This window comes from Hemibagrus wyckioides, linkage group LG05, assembly GCF_019097595.1.
Source record: "Hemibagrus wyckioides isolate EC202008001 linkage group LG05, SWU_Hwy_1.0, whole genome shotgun sequence".
Taxonomy (NCBI): Eukaryota; Metazoa; Chordata; class Actinopteri; order Siluriformes; family Bagridae; genus Hemibagrus; species Hemibagrus wyckioides.
Genome location: NC_080714.1, coordinates 30,330,760 through 30,345,863, shown reverse-complemented (window position 1 = coordinate 30,345,863; position 15,104 = coordinate 30,330,760). Strand labels below are relative to the sequence as shown.

Below are 15,104 nucleotides of genomic sequence, written 5' to 3'. Positions count from 1 at the left end.
GTTATTAAACCGGAAGCGGAGATAGAAGCACTGCAGGAGCGTTCTGCGTCTCATACATATTCCATTAAATCCCGCCTTCTTTCTACTGATTGGCTTGTATAGTTTGCGCTGCCTTTTTAGGATTGGTTACTACAGGCAGACATGTGACCAATCGGAATCAGATTCGCCGGAACAGCGGTGGTAAAAAAAAAAGAAGAGAAAAAAAGCGTTGGACATGAAGAGGGCTTCTTCTTTACAAGGATAAAGTTTTAGTAAAATCCTGATGATCAGATTATTAACAGATAAACAGATTATTAACAGATAAAAAATAAAACACTTCTGTTCTGTCGAAACCCTGACACTGAGTTACTGAGACGAGTTTCTCTCTTCTGAGGTAATTTCTCATAATGGCAGAGCAAATAAAACACTCCAAAAACACACAGCTGGAGAAGTCCACTAAAGACAAAGTGGATAAATTCAACAGAATAAGGGGTAAGTGCCATAACTCTAATCTTTACATTTAAGTGTGTGTTAGTTCGGTGTGTATGATTAAAGAGGCATTAGTTAACGTGTTATTGTATAGTGTTATAGTAAATTTTATTTATTTTTATTTTTTTCAATTTAATTTTATTTGTATAGCGCTTTTACCAAAGAGCATTGTCTCAAAGCAGCTTTACATAAGAAACAACAAACATATAAACAGACAGACAGACAGACAGTCCTAGATGTTATCCCAAGTGAGCAAGCCTGAGGTGACTGAGGCGACTGTGACAAGAAAAAACTCTCTTAGATGGTAAGAGGAAGAAACCTTGAGAGGAACTCAAAAGGGAACCCATCGTGATTATATTGTGCATTTATGTGTAGTCAATTGTGTGATGCAGATACAGCATGTGTAGAATATTATGTAAATTAATAAGGAGTTTGTTATCGTCCACATAAGGTTGACAGGGTTGCTTTGAATATCCCAATCCTCACAAGCAGAACCTGGCTGGAGCTGGTCCATCTCCGGATGCCACTGGAGCACAGTCTCTGTATGCCTCGGGATGGGTAGAAGAAGGGAAACAATGGAACAGCATTAGCGTAGCTGCTGTTCATAATATTAGCAGTACTAGATGATAATGTGTATTTAATCAGATGTACTGGAGCACAAGGTTATGGGATGTGTTAGATGTATGTCAGGATAAAGAGAAGTCTTTAGTCTACATTTAACCTGGGAGACTGTGTCTGAGCCCCGAACACTGTCAGGAAGACTATTCCAAAGTTTAGGAGCTAAATACGAAAACACTATACCCCCTTTTGTTGACCTTGATATTCTGGGAACTACTAGAAGTCTGGAATTTTGTGATCTTAAAGAGCGTGGTGGATTGTAACGCGTTAGAAGACTGGAGAGATAGGTGGGAGCTAAACCAATTAGAGCCTTGTATGTAAGTAGAGCTAATTTATAGTCAATTCTAAACTTCACAGGTAGCCAGTGCAGGGATGATAATATTGGGGTTATATGATCATATTTTCTTGATCTGGTAAGAACTCTGGCGGCTGCATTCTGGACTCACTGTAGCTTGTTTATTGAAGATGCAGGACAAACACCTAGTAATGCATTACAGTAGTCCAGTCTGGAGGTCAGGAATGCATGAACTAGTTTTTCTGCATCAGATACAGATAAAATGTTCCTAAGCTTGGCAATATTTCTAAGATGGAAGAAGGCTGTTTTTGTGATACTGGAAATATGATGTTTAAAGGATAAGTTGCTCTCTAATATTACACCCAGGTCTTTCACTGTTGAGCTAGTAGTAACAGTACATCCTTCTAGGTGCAAGCTGAATTGTGAGAGCTTCTGTGTACTAGTTTTTGGGACAATAAGTAATATCTCTGTCTTATCAGTATTTAATAATAGAAAGTTATCGGTCATCCAATCTCTAATATCTTTAACACACTCAGTTAGTCTAGACAAATTAGATATTTCATCTGGTTTTGATGAGATATATAACTGGGTATCATCGGCATAACAATGGAAACTAATCCCATGCCTTCTAATGATGTTACCCAATGAGAGCATGTAAACTGAGAAAAGCAGAGGTCCTAATACTGACCCTTGTGGGACCCCGTATTTCACTGGCACTACACTGGACAGTTCTCCATTTAAATCTACAAAGTGGTATGGATCAGACAGGTAGGATCTAAACCATTTTAATGCCTGTCTCTGCATACCTGTGTGATTTTGTAAGTGATCTATGAGGATATTATGATCTATAGTGTGGAAGGCAGCACTAAGATCAAGCAGGACTAAAATGGAGATGCAGCCTTGGTCCGAAGCTAAAAACAAGTCATTAGTGATTTTAACTAGTGCGGTTTCTGTACTATGATGGGGCCTGAAACCTGACTGAAATTCTTCATGGATATTGTTTTCCTGTAGGAAGGAGCATACTTGAGCTGACACCTTTTCTAATATTTTAGATATAAACAGAAGGTTTGAAATCGGTCTGTAATTTGATATTTCATCAGGGTCCAGTTTCGGTTTCTTAAGAAGAGGCTTGATAACTGCTAACTTAAGAGATTTTGGGACATGACCTGGATATAACGAGGAGTTAATAATATTAAGAAGAGGCTCTCCAGCTGCATGTATCACTTCTTTCAGCAATCTGGTTGGAATTGGATCCAACAAACACGTTGTTGGTTTAGCCGTGGTGATAAGTTTAACTAGCTCTTCCTGCCCTATACTGGTAAAGCACTGTAGCTTTAAATGTGGAGCTATAGGCTGGTCTGGATCACCGGATGCTGTCAGTGGTTGAACATCCAATATTTTGTTCCTGATACTATCAATTTTTTCAGTGAAGAAATTCATAAAGTCCTCACTACTAAACTGTGCTGAAATACTCTCTCCAGAATTCTGATCCTTTGTTAGTTTAGCCACTGTACTGAATAAGAATCTGGGATTGTTCTGGTTTATTTTATCAGTTTGCTCAGATGCTCAGCCCTAGCAGCTTTTAGAGCCTGTCTATAGTTGGACAGACTGTCTTTATACGCAATTCTAAAAACTTCTAATTTGGTTTTTCTCCACTTTGGCTCGAGGTCACGGGTTGCTCTCTTGAGGGTGTGAGTATGACTATTGTACCGTGGTGCAGGTGTTTTATCTCTGACCTTTTTTAGTCGGATGGGGGCAACAGTGTCTAGTGTGCTGGTGAAAATATTGTCTATGCTGTTGGTTACTTCATCTATTGCATCTACATTTCGGGGTCTAGTAAGAAGTTGAGACAGATCTGGCAGATTGTTTGTAAATCTGTCTTTAGTGGTCGGAGTTATAGTTCTACCAAGTTTATAACATGGAGAGACGTGTCTAATATATTCTACAGGTAGAGTGTACACTAAGAGGTGATGGTCTGTGATGTCATCGCTTTGAGGAAGAACAGTTATATCAGTAACATCAGTCCCATATGATATAACTAAGTCTAGTGTATGATTAAAACGATGAGTTGGTCTATTAACTTTTGTGATGAGCTGAACTGATCACACACACACACATCCAAGATCTGATCTCAACAGGAGAACTGAACTGTGCTGGACATGTACTCAAACACACATACATAACACACATGCACAAAAGCTGAGAACTGTGTTCCAAGAAGAATTGAACTGTGCTGGACACACACACACACATTTTATATTAATCCTGTTTACATGTGTCACTTTAATATTTGCACTCACTGTATACACTGCTATCTGCACAAAAGTCGGCCTATATGTTGTTTGTCTGCACTGTCCTGTCTCGTCTTCCTGTGCGCTTCTGTTGTATGTCTAGTTTATTTATTGCACCTTAAGTATAGTTTAGTCTTTATCTCTATGTTTGTCTGCGTCTCTGTACTTTGTCTGTGTTCTGTGTAGCACCTCTGGTCTAGGAGGAACGTTGTTTCACTTCACTGTGTACTGCATCTGATATATATGGTTGAAGTGACAATAAAGCTTCTTTGACTTTGACTTTGATTAATGTTTTGTTTAATCCCAAAGGAATTTAGTAAATCTATAAATGCGAGTCCTAACGCATCGTTAGCATGGTCTACATGAATGTTAAAGTCTCCTACGATTAACACTTTGTCAAAACTGATCAAAACTCGTTAAGAAAATCACCGTAGGGCCCCGGGGGTCTGTACACGGTGGCCAGGGCAAGATATAGTAGGGATTTATTATGCCTGTCTGAGAGTGCAACATTAAGGACAAGCACTTCAAATGAGTTAAACCTGGATCCTGTTTTCTGAGTAACGGTAAGAGAATTATTATAGATCGTTGCAACACCACCACCACGACCTGTCTGATGGGGCTCATGTTTATAGGAATATCCTGATGGAGTAGACTCATTTAGGCCAATGTGGTCATTTGGTCTAAGCCAGGTTTAGAGTGCATCGAAACTATAATCTGAGATCATTTCATTAACAATAATTGTTTTTGGTGCAAGAGATCTAATGTTCAGAAGCCCAAACTTAAGAAATTGTTTTTCTTTACCTATTTGGTCTTTTTTAGGATTAATTGTGATAAGATTATTTCGAGAGTTATTAACGAATTTATCTTTTAATCGCACTAATCAGGGAACAGACACAGTTTCTATATGACGAGCTATGTGTGAACTTGTATTAGTCTGGTGAATTGAACAGTAGCTATTATAGATATAATCTGAGGAATGACTTACCAGTCAGATGGTGCGCAGTGTCCTGGAGATGTTGTCCGAGAGGACTGCTGCTCCAGCTCTGCTTGGGTGCAGGCCATCGTAACGGTAGAGCCTAGGATGCTCCCAGAAAACATTCCAATTATCAACAAATGGTATATTCTGTTCTTGACACCAAGACTGTAACCATTCATTAAATGCAAAAAGCCTACTGAACCTTTCGATTCCTCGCTGGAACGTGGGACGTGGTCCTGACACGATGATCCTCGTCGGGGGCGATGTGATGTGAACCTTCTCCACCAGGCTCCTGAAGTCCTTCTTCAGGATCTCCGTCTGCCTCAGCCTGATGTCGTTTGTGCCAGCATGGAGGACCACGGCTCCGATGTTCTTGTTCAGGATCGTGCAGCAGCATGAACAACACGAGCACCAGGAAAACAGCGAGTGTGCACCTTACCTTTAGCCGCGGTAGCATGGACGTGCCGGACGATGGAGTCTCCGATGATCACCGCGTCGCACTCCGTCTCGCGAAGGGGAGAGAAGCGGTTGCGGGTCGAGATGGGCAAACCCACAACCGACATAGTGTTAAAAAGCAGCAGTACAGCAGAGATAACTGGTGTGAAAAACGTAAACAAACTTGTGGTAGCCGGTCTAACAGGTTAACGTGCTAGTGGGCTAACCGGCTATAAGCGGGTGATCTGGAAAACAAATAAAACTAGTGATATAAAAAGTGTTTAGTCCAATATATTAATTCAATAAAGTGTTATAATGTTATAATATAGTGTTATAGTAAAGTGTTATAGTGTTATAGTGTAGTGTTATATTATAGTGTTATAGTGTTATATTATAGTGTTATAGTGTTATAGTGTAGTGTTATAGTGTTATATTATAGTGTTATAGTGTTATATTATAGTGTTATAGTGTTATAGTATAGTGTTATATTATAGTGTTATAGTGTTATATTATAGTGTTATAGTGTTATAGTATAGTGTTATAGTGTAGTGTTATAGTATAGTGTTATAGTGTAGTGTTAGTGTTATAGTATAGTGTTATAGTGTAGTGTTATAGTGTTATAATATAGGGTTATAGTGTTATAGTATAGTGTTATAGTGTAGTGTTATAGTGTTATAGTATAGTGTTATAGTGTAGTGTTAGTGTTATAGTATAGTGTTATAGTGTAGTGTTATAGTGTTATAGTGTAGTGTTATAGTGTAGTGTTATAGTGTTATAGTGTTATAGTATAGTGTTATAGTGTAGTGTTATAGTGTTATAGTATAGTGTTATAGTGTAGTGTTATAGTGTTATAGTGTAGTGTTATAGTGTTATAGTGTTATAGTATAGTGTTATAGTGTAGTGTTATAGTGTTATAGTATAGTGTTATAGTGTAGTGTTATAGTGTTATAGTATAGTGTTATAGTGTAGTGTTATAGTGTTATAGTATAGTGTTATAGTGTAGTGTTATAGTGTTATAGTGTAGTGTTATAGTGTTATAGTGTTATAGTATAGTGTTATAGTGTAGTGTTATAGTGTTATAGTATAGTGTTATAGTGTAGTGTTATAGTGTTATAGTGTAGTGTTATAGTGTTATAGTATAGTGTTATAGTGTAGTGTTATAGTGTAGTGTTAGTGTTATAGTATAGTGTTATAGTATAGTGTTATAGTGTTATAGTATAGTGTTATAGTATAGTGTTATAGTGTTATATTATAGTGTTATAGTGTTATAGTATAGTGTTAGTGTAGTGTTATAGTGTTATAGTGTAGTGTTATAGTGTTATAGTATAGTGTTATAGTGTAGTGTTATAGTGTAGTGTTAGTGTTATAGTATAGTGTTATAGTATAGTGTTATAGTGTTATAGTATAGTGTTATAGTATAGTGTTATAGTGTTATATTATAGTGTTATAGTGTTATAGTATAGTGTTAGTGTAGTGTTATAGTGTTATAGTATAGTGTTATAGTATAGTGTTATAGTGTTATAGTATAGTGTTATAGTGTTATAATATAGGGTTATAGTGTTATAGTATAGTGTTATAGTGTAGTGTTATAGTGTTATAGTGTAGTGTTATAGTGTAGTGTTATAGTGTAGTGTTATAGTGTAGTGTTATAGTGTAGTGTTATAGTATAGTGTTAGTGTTATAGTGTTATAGTATAGTGTTATAGTGTAGTGTTATAGTGTAGTGTTATAGTATAGTGTTATAGTATAGTGTTATAGTGTAGTGTTATAGTGTAGTGTTATAGTGTAGTGTTATAGTATAGTGTTATAGTATAGTGTTATAGTGTTATAGTATAGTGTTATAGTGTAGTGTTATAGTGTTATAGTATAGTGTTATAGTGTAGTGTTATAGTGTAGTGTTATAGTGTAGTGTTATAGTGTAGTGTTATAGTATAGTGTTATAGTGTTATAGTATAGTGTTATAGTGTAGTGTTATAGTGTAGTGTTATAGTATAGTGTTATAGTGTAGTGTTATAGTGTAGTGTTATAGTGTAGTGTTATAGTGTTATAGTGTTATAGTATAGTGTTATAGTGTAGTGTTATAGTGTAGTGTTATAGTATAGTGTTATAGTATAGTGTTATAGTGTAGTGTTATAGTGTAGTGTTATAGTGTAGTGTTATAGTATAGTGTTATAGTATAGTGTTATAGTGTTATAGTGTAGTGTTATAGTGTTATAGTGTTATAGTATAGTGTTATAGTATAGTGTTATAGTGTAGTGTTATAGTGTAGTGTTATAGTATAGTGTTATAGTGTAGTGTTATAGTGCTATAGTGTAGTGTTATAGTGTTATAGTGTTATAGTATAGTGTTATAGTATAGTGTTATAGTGTAGTGTTATAGTGTAGTGTTATAGTATAGTGTTATAGTGTAGTGTTATAGTGTTATAGTATAGTGTTATAGTGTAGTGTTATAGTGTAGTGTTATAGTGTTATAGTATAGTGTTATAGTGTAGTGTTATAGTGTTATAGTATAGTGTTATAGTGTAGTGTTATAGTGTAGTGTTATAGTGTTATAGTATAGTGTTATAGTGTAGTGTTATAGTGTAGTGTTATAGTGTTATAGTATAGTGTTATAGTGTAGTGTTATAGTGTAGTGTTATAGTATAGTGTTATAGTGTAGTGTTATAGTGTTATAGTATAGTGTTATAGTATAGTGTTATAGTGTTATAGTGTTATAGTATAGTGTTATAGTGTAGTGTTATAGTGTAGTGTTATAGTATAGTGTTATAGTATAGTGTTATAGTGTAGTGTTATAGTGTTATAGTATAGTGTTATAGTGTAGTGTTATAGTGTTATAGTATAGTGTTATAGTGTAGTGTTATAGTGTTATAGTATAGTGTTATAGTGTAGTGTTATAGTGTTATAGTATAGTGTTATAGTGTAGTGTTATAGTGTTATAGTATAGTGTTATAGTGTAGTGTTATAGTGTAGTGTTATAGTGTAGTGTTATAGTGTTATAGTATAGTGTTATAGTATAGTGTTATAGTGTAGTGTTATAGTATAGTGTTATAGTATAGTGTTATAGTATAGTGTTATAGTGTTATAGTATAGTGTTATAGTGTAGTGTTATAGTGTAGTGTTATAGTATAGTGTTATAGTATAGTGTTATAGTGTTATAGTATAGTGTTATAGTATAGTGTTATAGTGTAGTGTTATAGTGTTATAGTATAGTGTTATAGTGTAGTGTTATAGTGTAGTGTTATAGTGTAGTGTTATAGTGTTATAGTATAGTGTTATAGTATAGTGTTATAGTATAGTGTTATAGTGTAGTGTTATAGTATAGTGTTATAGTATAGTGTTATAGTATAGTGTTATAGTGTTATAGTATAGTGTTATAGTGTAGTGTTATAGTGTAGTGTTATAGTATAGTGTTATAGTATAGTGTTATAGTGTAGTGTTATAGTGTTATAGTATAGTGTTATAGTATAGTGTTATAGTGTTATAGTATAGTGTTATAGTGTAGTGTTATAGTGTAGTGTTATAGTATAGTGTTATAGTATAGTGTTATAGTGTAGTGTTATAGTATAGTGTTATAGTATAGTGTTATAGTATAGTGTTATAGTGTTATAGTATAGTGTTATAGTGTAGTGTTATAGTATAGTGTTATAGTATAGTGTTATAGTATAGTGTTATAGTGTTATAGTATAGTGTTATAGTGTAGTGTTATAGTGTAGTGTTATAGTATAGTGTTATAGTATAGTGTTATAGTGTAGTGTTATAGTGTTATAGTATAGTGTTATAGTATAGTGTTATAGTGTAGTGTTATAGTATAGTGTTATAGTATAGTGTTATAGTGTAGTGTTATAGTATAGTGTTATAGTGTAGTGTTATAGTGTAGTGTTATAGTATAGTGTTATAGTGTTATAGTATAGTGTTATAGTGTAGTGTTATAGTGTAGTGTTATAGTGTAGTGTTATAGTGTAGTGTTATAGTATAGTGTTATAGTGTAGTGTTATAGTATAGTGTTATAGTATAGTGTTATAGTATAGTGTTATAGTATAGTGTTATAGTATAGTGTTATAGTGTAGTGTTATAGTGTAGTGTTATAGTATAGTGTTATAGTGTTATAGTATAGTGTTATAGTGTAGTGTTATAGTGTAGTGTTATAGTGTAGTGTTATAGTGTAGTGTTATAGTATAGTGTTATAGTGTAGTGTTATAGTATAGTGTTATAGTGTAGTGTTATAGTGTTATAGTATAGTGTTATAGTGTAGTGTTATAGTGTAGTGTTATAGTGTAGTGTTATAGTGTTATAGTATAGTGTTATAGTGTAGTGTTATAGTGTAGTGTTATAGTGTAGTGTTATAGTGTTATAGTATAGTGTTATAGTATAGTGTTATAGTGTAGTGTTATAGTGTTATAGTGTAGTGTTATAGTGTTATAGTGTAGTGTTATAGTGTAGTGTTATATTATAGTGTTATATTATAGTGTTATAGTGTTATATTATAGTGTTATAGTAAAGTGTTATATTATAGTGTTATATTATAGTGTTATAGTAAAGTGTTATATTATAGTGTTATAGTGTTATAGTAAAGTGTTATAGTGTTATATTATAGTGTTATAGTAAAGTGTTATATTATAGTGTTATAGTGTTATATTATAGTGTTATAGTAAAGTGTTATATTATAGTGTTATAGTGTTATATTATAGTGTTATAGTGTTATATTATAGTGTTATAGTGTTATATTATAGTGTTATATTATAGTGTTATAGTAAAGTGTTATATTATAGTGTTATAGTGTTATATTATAGTGTTATAGTGTTATATTATAGTGTTATAGTGTTATATTATAGTGTTATAGTGTTATATTATAGTGTTATATTATAGTGTTATAGTAAAGTGTTATATTATAGTGTTATAGTGTTATATTATAGTGTTATAGTGTTATATTATAGTGTTATAGTGTTATATTATAGTGTTATATTATAGTGTTATAGTAAAGTGTTATATTATAGTGTTATAGTGTTATATTATAGTGTTATAGTGTTATATTATAGTGTTATAGTGTTATAGTAAAGTGTTATATTATAGTGTTATAGTGTTATATTATAGTGTTATAGTAAAGTGTTATATTATAGTGTTATAGTAAAGTTTTATATTATAGTGTTATAGTAAAGTGTTATAGTGTTATAGTAAAGTGTTATATTATAGTGTTATAGTGTTATAGTAAAGTGTTATAGTATAGTGTTATAGTGCTATAGTGTAGTGTTATAGTGTTATATTATAGTGTTATAGTAACGTGTTATAGTAAAGTGTTATAGTATAGTGTTATAGTGCTATAGTGTAGTGTTATAGTGTTATAGTATAGTGTTATAGTGTTATATTATAGTGTTATAGTGCTATAGTGTAGTGTTATAGTATATAGTTATAGTGTTATGATTAAAGAGTAGTTAGTGTTTATTCTGTGTGTTCCAGGTGCTGAGGTGAAACCAGGTGGGTTTTGGGACCTGGTGGTGATCACAGCAGTAGATGAAGAGCAAAGATGTTCGTATGAAGTACAGCTGAAGGAGAAGATCCACAGAGGAGATCTGCCCCCCACTGTTTATCACGTCTTTGCAGATCCTCCAGGAGAAAAAATAGGCGAGTACAGGAACAGATAATCACCTGAAATGCTAATTAATCTTGAATTAACCAAACAATACGTGTGTGTGTGTGTGCTCAGGTAATGGAGGCTCGACACTACATGTTCTGCAGCTCCTGAAGGATGAGTATGGAGAGTCTTTATCCAGATTCAGAGTGCTCCTCATCCACGCTGGTGAACAATTTAAACTCATCTCCTAAAATCTACTGACTCATTTTAAATCACTGATCCACTGAACCTACTGTTCCTCACACTGAGTTATCTCATCAGCTTACCAAGCTTCACGATGATTAATTAATGTGTTATAGAGGCTGATAAGAGCTAAAGGATTAAGGAGCAGTTTTATGTTAGCATGGTGTGCTAACACGAGTAGCTCCTCCCACATGGGCGTCTCCTGAGGTGTTTATGACAGACTCGTTGATGTGTTTTCTGATTTTGTATAACACACTTATTTTAAAAACATTTACAAAATAAAAAGTCCCAGAGAGAAGACATTCAAAGTCTTCAAATCCAATCTTTCACATCTAAGTATTAAAGAAGTCGCTATAACACGTCAGAGGAGTTAGTGTTATAAAGTGCCCACAGCGCCACCCTTTAGGAGATTACTTTTTTGTAGCTTCCAATAAAAACAGTGCCTCTTGATGGTCCAGCGGCAGGATCCGGCTCCCAGTTAAGCCTCAGTGCTGGTCCCGAGCCCGGATAAAACTGGAGGAGGGTTGTGTCAGGAAGGACATCGGCATAAAACCTGTAACAAATCTAAACATACTGACCAAACGATCTGCTGAGCAGACTCCAAACAGGGAACAACATCTAAATAAATTCTTTATATTACTTTATTCGAGTTGTTACACTAATCCTGCTTTCATTAAAATAAAAGTTAACATAAACATTAATATTATAAATATTATTATTATTATTATTATTATTTTTAGATTAATAGCTTTCATATCAAGTAACTGGTAGTTTTTCAGTATATTATCAGATTAATCTGATTATTTCAAATGTATTCTGTGTGTGTGTGTGCGCACAGGAGGGTGGAGTCAGCGTTTACCCCACGTCAGTGCTCTGGGGAAGATCTTCATGGCTCTTCCTCTAGGAGATCGTGTCTATCAGATGTTGGATCTGAAGCTGCTCATGTATGTGGACTTTCCTGCTCACATGAATCCTGGCGTGTTGGTCACTTGTGCTGATGACGTCATGCTGTACAGCGCCATCCAAAGTGTAGAGTTTAATAAACCTGGCTTCACTGCCCTTGCACACCCCTCCCCCCTGTCCATCGGTCAGTCACACGGTGTGTTCATTCTCGAACACGGAGATGAGCTGCCTGTCCGCGACGTGGAATATAGAACATGTCTCCGGTTCCTGCACAAACCTAGCGTGGATGTAATGCGCGGGAGCGGTGCCGTGTTCAGGAAGCATGATGAGGAGGTGGTCTACACTGACAGCACATACTACATTAGTCATGGCACGGTGGAGATGCTGCTAAACTTATTCCATGAAATTAGACCCCTGAGGTGTGAGATTGATGCCTATGGAGATTTTCTGCAAAGTTTAGGAACCAGCGCTACAGCTGAGTACACAAACAACACTGAGAATGTCATGAAGCAGGAGAAAGATCTGGTGGAAGTCAGAAAGAAGATCTTCCAGCATCTCAGAGGAACACAGCTGAATGTTGTAATCCTCAACGAGTCCAAATTCTACCACCTGGGCACCATGGAAGAGTATCTGTTCCACCTCACTGGAGATGTGTGTCTACGAGAGGAACTCGGTCTCCAGACCATCACCTTCAGCTCCTGTTCTCAGGGTGTGTGTGAGAATAAAAACTTGTGTTTTATACAGAGTATTGTCCATCCGAGTGTGCAAGTATGTGAGGGCAGCATGGTGGAGTTCTCCAGGCTGGAGGATGGAGTGGAGCTGGGCCAGAGCTCTATCATCAGCAGCTGCTGGGTGGACAGGGGTCTCTCTGTCCCCTCCAACACCTTCATGCACACGTTAGCTGTGTGTTCAGATTGCAGGACACAGTTTGTAACTGTGGCGTTTGGTGTTCGGGACGATCTGAAGAAGACAGTGCCCAGCCGTGCAGATGTGAGCAGGTTGGAGGTGTTTGGTGTTTCTGTGGGAGAGTGTGTGAGCCGCTGGGGCCTGAGTGTGGGGGACATCAGGTTCTCAGGAGATGGGTGTGTCCGTAACCTGTGGACCTGCCGCATGTTTCCTGTGTGTGAGGACATGAGGAGCTCGTTCTCCACCACGCTGCAGATGGTCCGAGCAGCTCACAGAAATGAAATTGTGAGTTTACACAAACACACACTGCTCTCATTGCAGGAAATCCTCCAGCAGAAAGACCTGGAGAGCATGCTGAAGTTCAGAAACAGTCTGCACAAGGACATTCTGTGGGAAAAAACAGATACAACAATGTCCGTGTCCATCTAACTGGAGCGCATTGCATTGTTTAAAAAAAAATAATTTAGGAAAAGAAAAAAAGTTTTACTATAGTGTGTGTGTGTGTGTGTGTGTGTGTGTGTGCAAGCGTGTGTGTGTGTGTGTAGTTACACTGACTCTCAGCCTGTTCACTGAAAGGCTTTAAAGCTCGTTGATCTGATGATGTAAATAAATCTGCTGTGATTCTATCTATATTACAAATGTGTCATGAAATTCTGTTCTGTTATTATTTTATTTTATTTTATTTTAAATCATCTGTTTATCATCACGCCCTTAAAACAACACCAACAGCATCAGAAATTACAGAAATTACTTATTTACCCTAACTCTAAATGACTGTATAACTTTAAATGTTTAATATTTCAATGAGCTTAAGTACAGCACACACACACACACTCATATACACACACACATGAGCACACACACACACTCGTATACACACACACATGAGCACACACACACACTCATATACACACACACATGAGCACACACACACACTCATATACACACACACATGAGCACACACACACACTCATATACACACACACATGAGCACACACACACACTCATATACACACACACATGAGCACACACACACACTCATATACACACACACATGAGCACACACACACTCATATACACACACACATGAGCACACACACACACTCATATACACACACACATGAGCACACACACACACTCATATACACACACACATGAGCACACACACACACTCATATACACACACACATGAGCACACACACACACTCATATACACACACACATGAGCACACACACACACTCATATACACACACACATGAGCACACACACACACTCATATACACACACACATGAGCACACACACACACTCATATACACACACACATGAGCACACACACACACTCATATACACACACACATGAGCACACACACACACTCATATACACACACACATGAGCACACACACACTCATATACACACACACATGAGCACACACACACACTCATATACACACACACATGAGCACACACACACACTCATATACACACACACATGAGCACACACACACACTCATATACACACACACATGAGCACACACACACTCATATACACACACACATGAGCACACACACACACTCATATACACACACACATGAGCACACACACACACTCATATACACACACACATGAGCACACACACACACTCATATACACACACACATGAGCACACACACACACTCATATACACACACACATGAGCACACACACACACTCATATACACACACACATGAGCACACACACACACTCATATACACACACACACACATGAGCACACACACACACTCATATACACACACACATGAGCACACACACACACTCATATACACACACACACACATGAGCACACACACACACTCATATACACACACACATGAGCACACACACACACTCATATACACACACACATGAGCACACACACACACTCATATACACACACACATGAGCACACACACACACTCATATACACACACACATGAGCACACACACACACTCATATACACACACACATGAGCACACACACACACTCATATACACACACACATGAGCACACACACACACTCATATACACACACATGAGCACACACACACACTCATATACACACACACATGAGCACACACACTCATATACACACACACATGAGCACACACACACACATGAGCACACACACACACTCATATACACACACACATGAGCACACACACACACTCATATACACACACACGAGCACACACACACACATGAGCACACACACACACTCATACACACACACATGAGCACACACACACACTCATATACACACACACACATGAGCACACACACACACTCATATACACACACACATGAGCACACACACACACTCATACACACACACGAGCACACACACACACGAGCACACACAC

At 36.3% G+C, this 15,104-nt stretch overlaps 1 protein-coding gene across 1 annotated transcript; it reads left to right on the top strand.

Annotated features, from left to right (window-relative positions):
• Window positions 1-161: 161 nt before the first annotated feature.
• On the top strand, window positions 162-13,316 carry fpgt (fucose-1-phosphate guanylyltransferase). The gene is made up of 4 exons (XM_058390516.1): window positions 162-471; window positions 10,536-10,700; window positions 10,783-10,875; window positions 11,732-13,316. The coding sequence occupies exons 1-4, from the start codon at window positions 387-389 to the stop codon at window positions 13,129-13,131; spliced, it is 1,743 nt and encodes a 580-aa protein (XP_058246499.1). The 5' UTR covers window positions 162-386; the 3' UTR covers window positions 13,132-13,316.
• Window positions 13,317-15,104: the final 1,788 nt, after the last annotated feature.

Excerpts from the sequence above, each read along its gene's own strand:
- fpgt (XM_058390516.1), top strand. The coding sequence starts at position 387 with ATGGCAGAGCAAATAAAACACTCCAAAAACACACAGCTGGAGAAGTCC. Across the intron at positions 10,701-10,782 it reads TCCTCCAGGAGAAAAAATAG|GTAATGGAGGCTCGACACTA; the intron begins GCGAGTACAGGA and ends GTGTGTGCTCAG. Across the intron at positions 10,876-11,731 it reads AGTGCTCCTCATCCACGCTG|GAGGGTGGAGTCAGCGTTTA; the intron begins GTGAACAATTTA and ends GTGTGCGCACAG.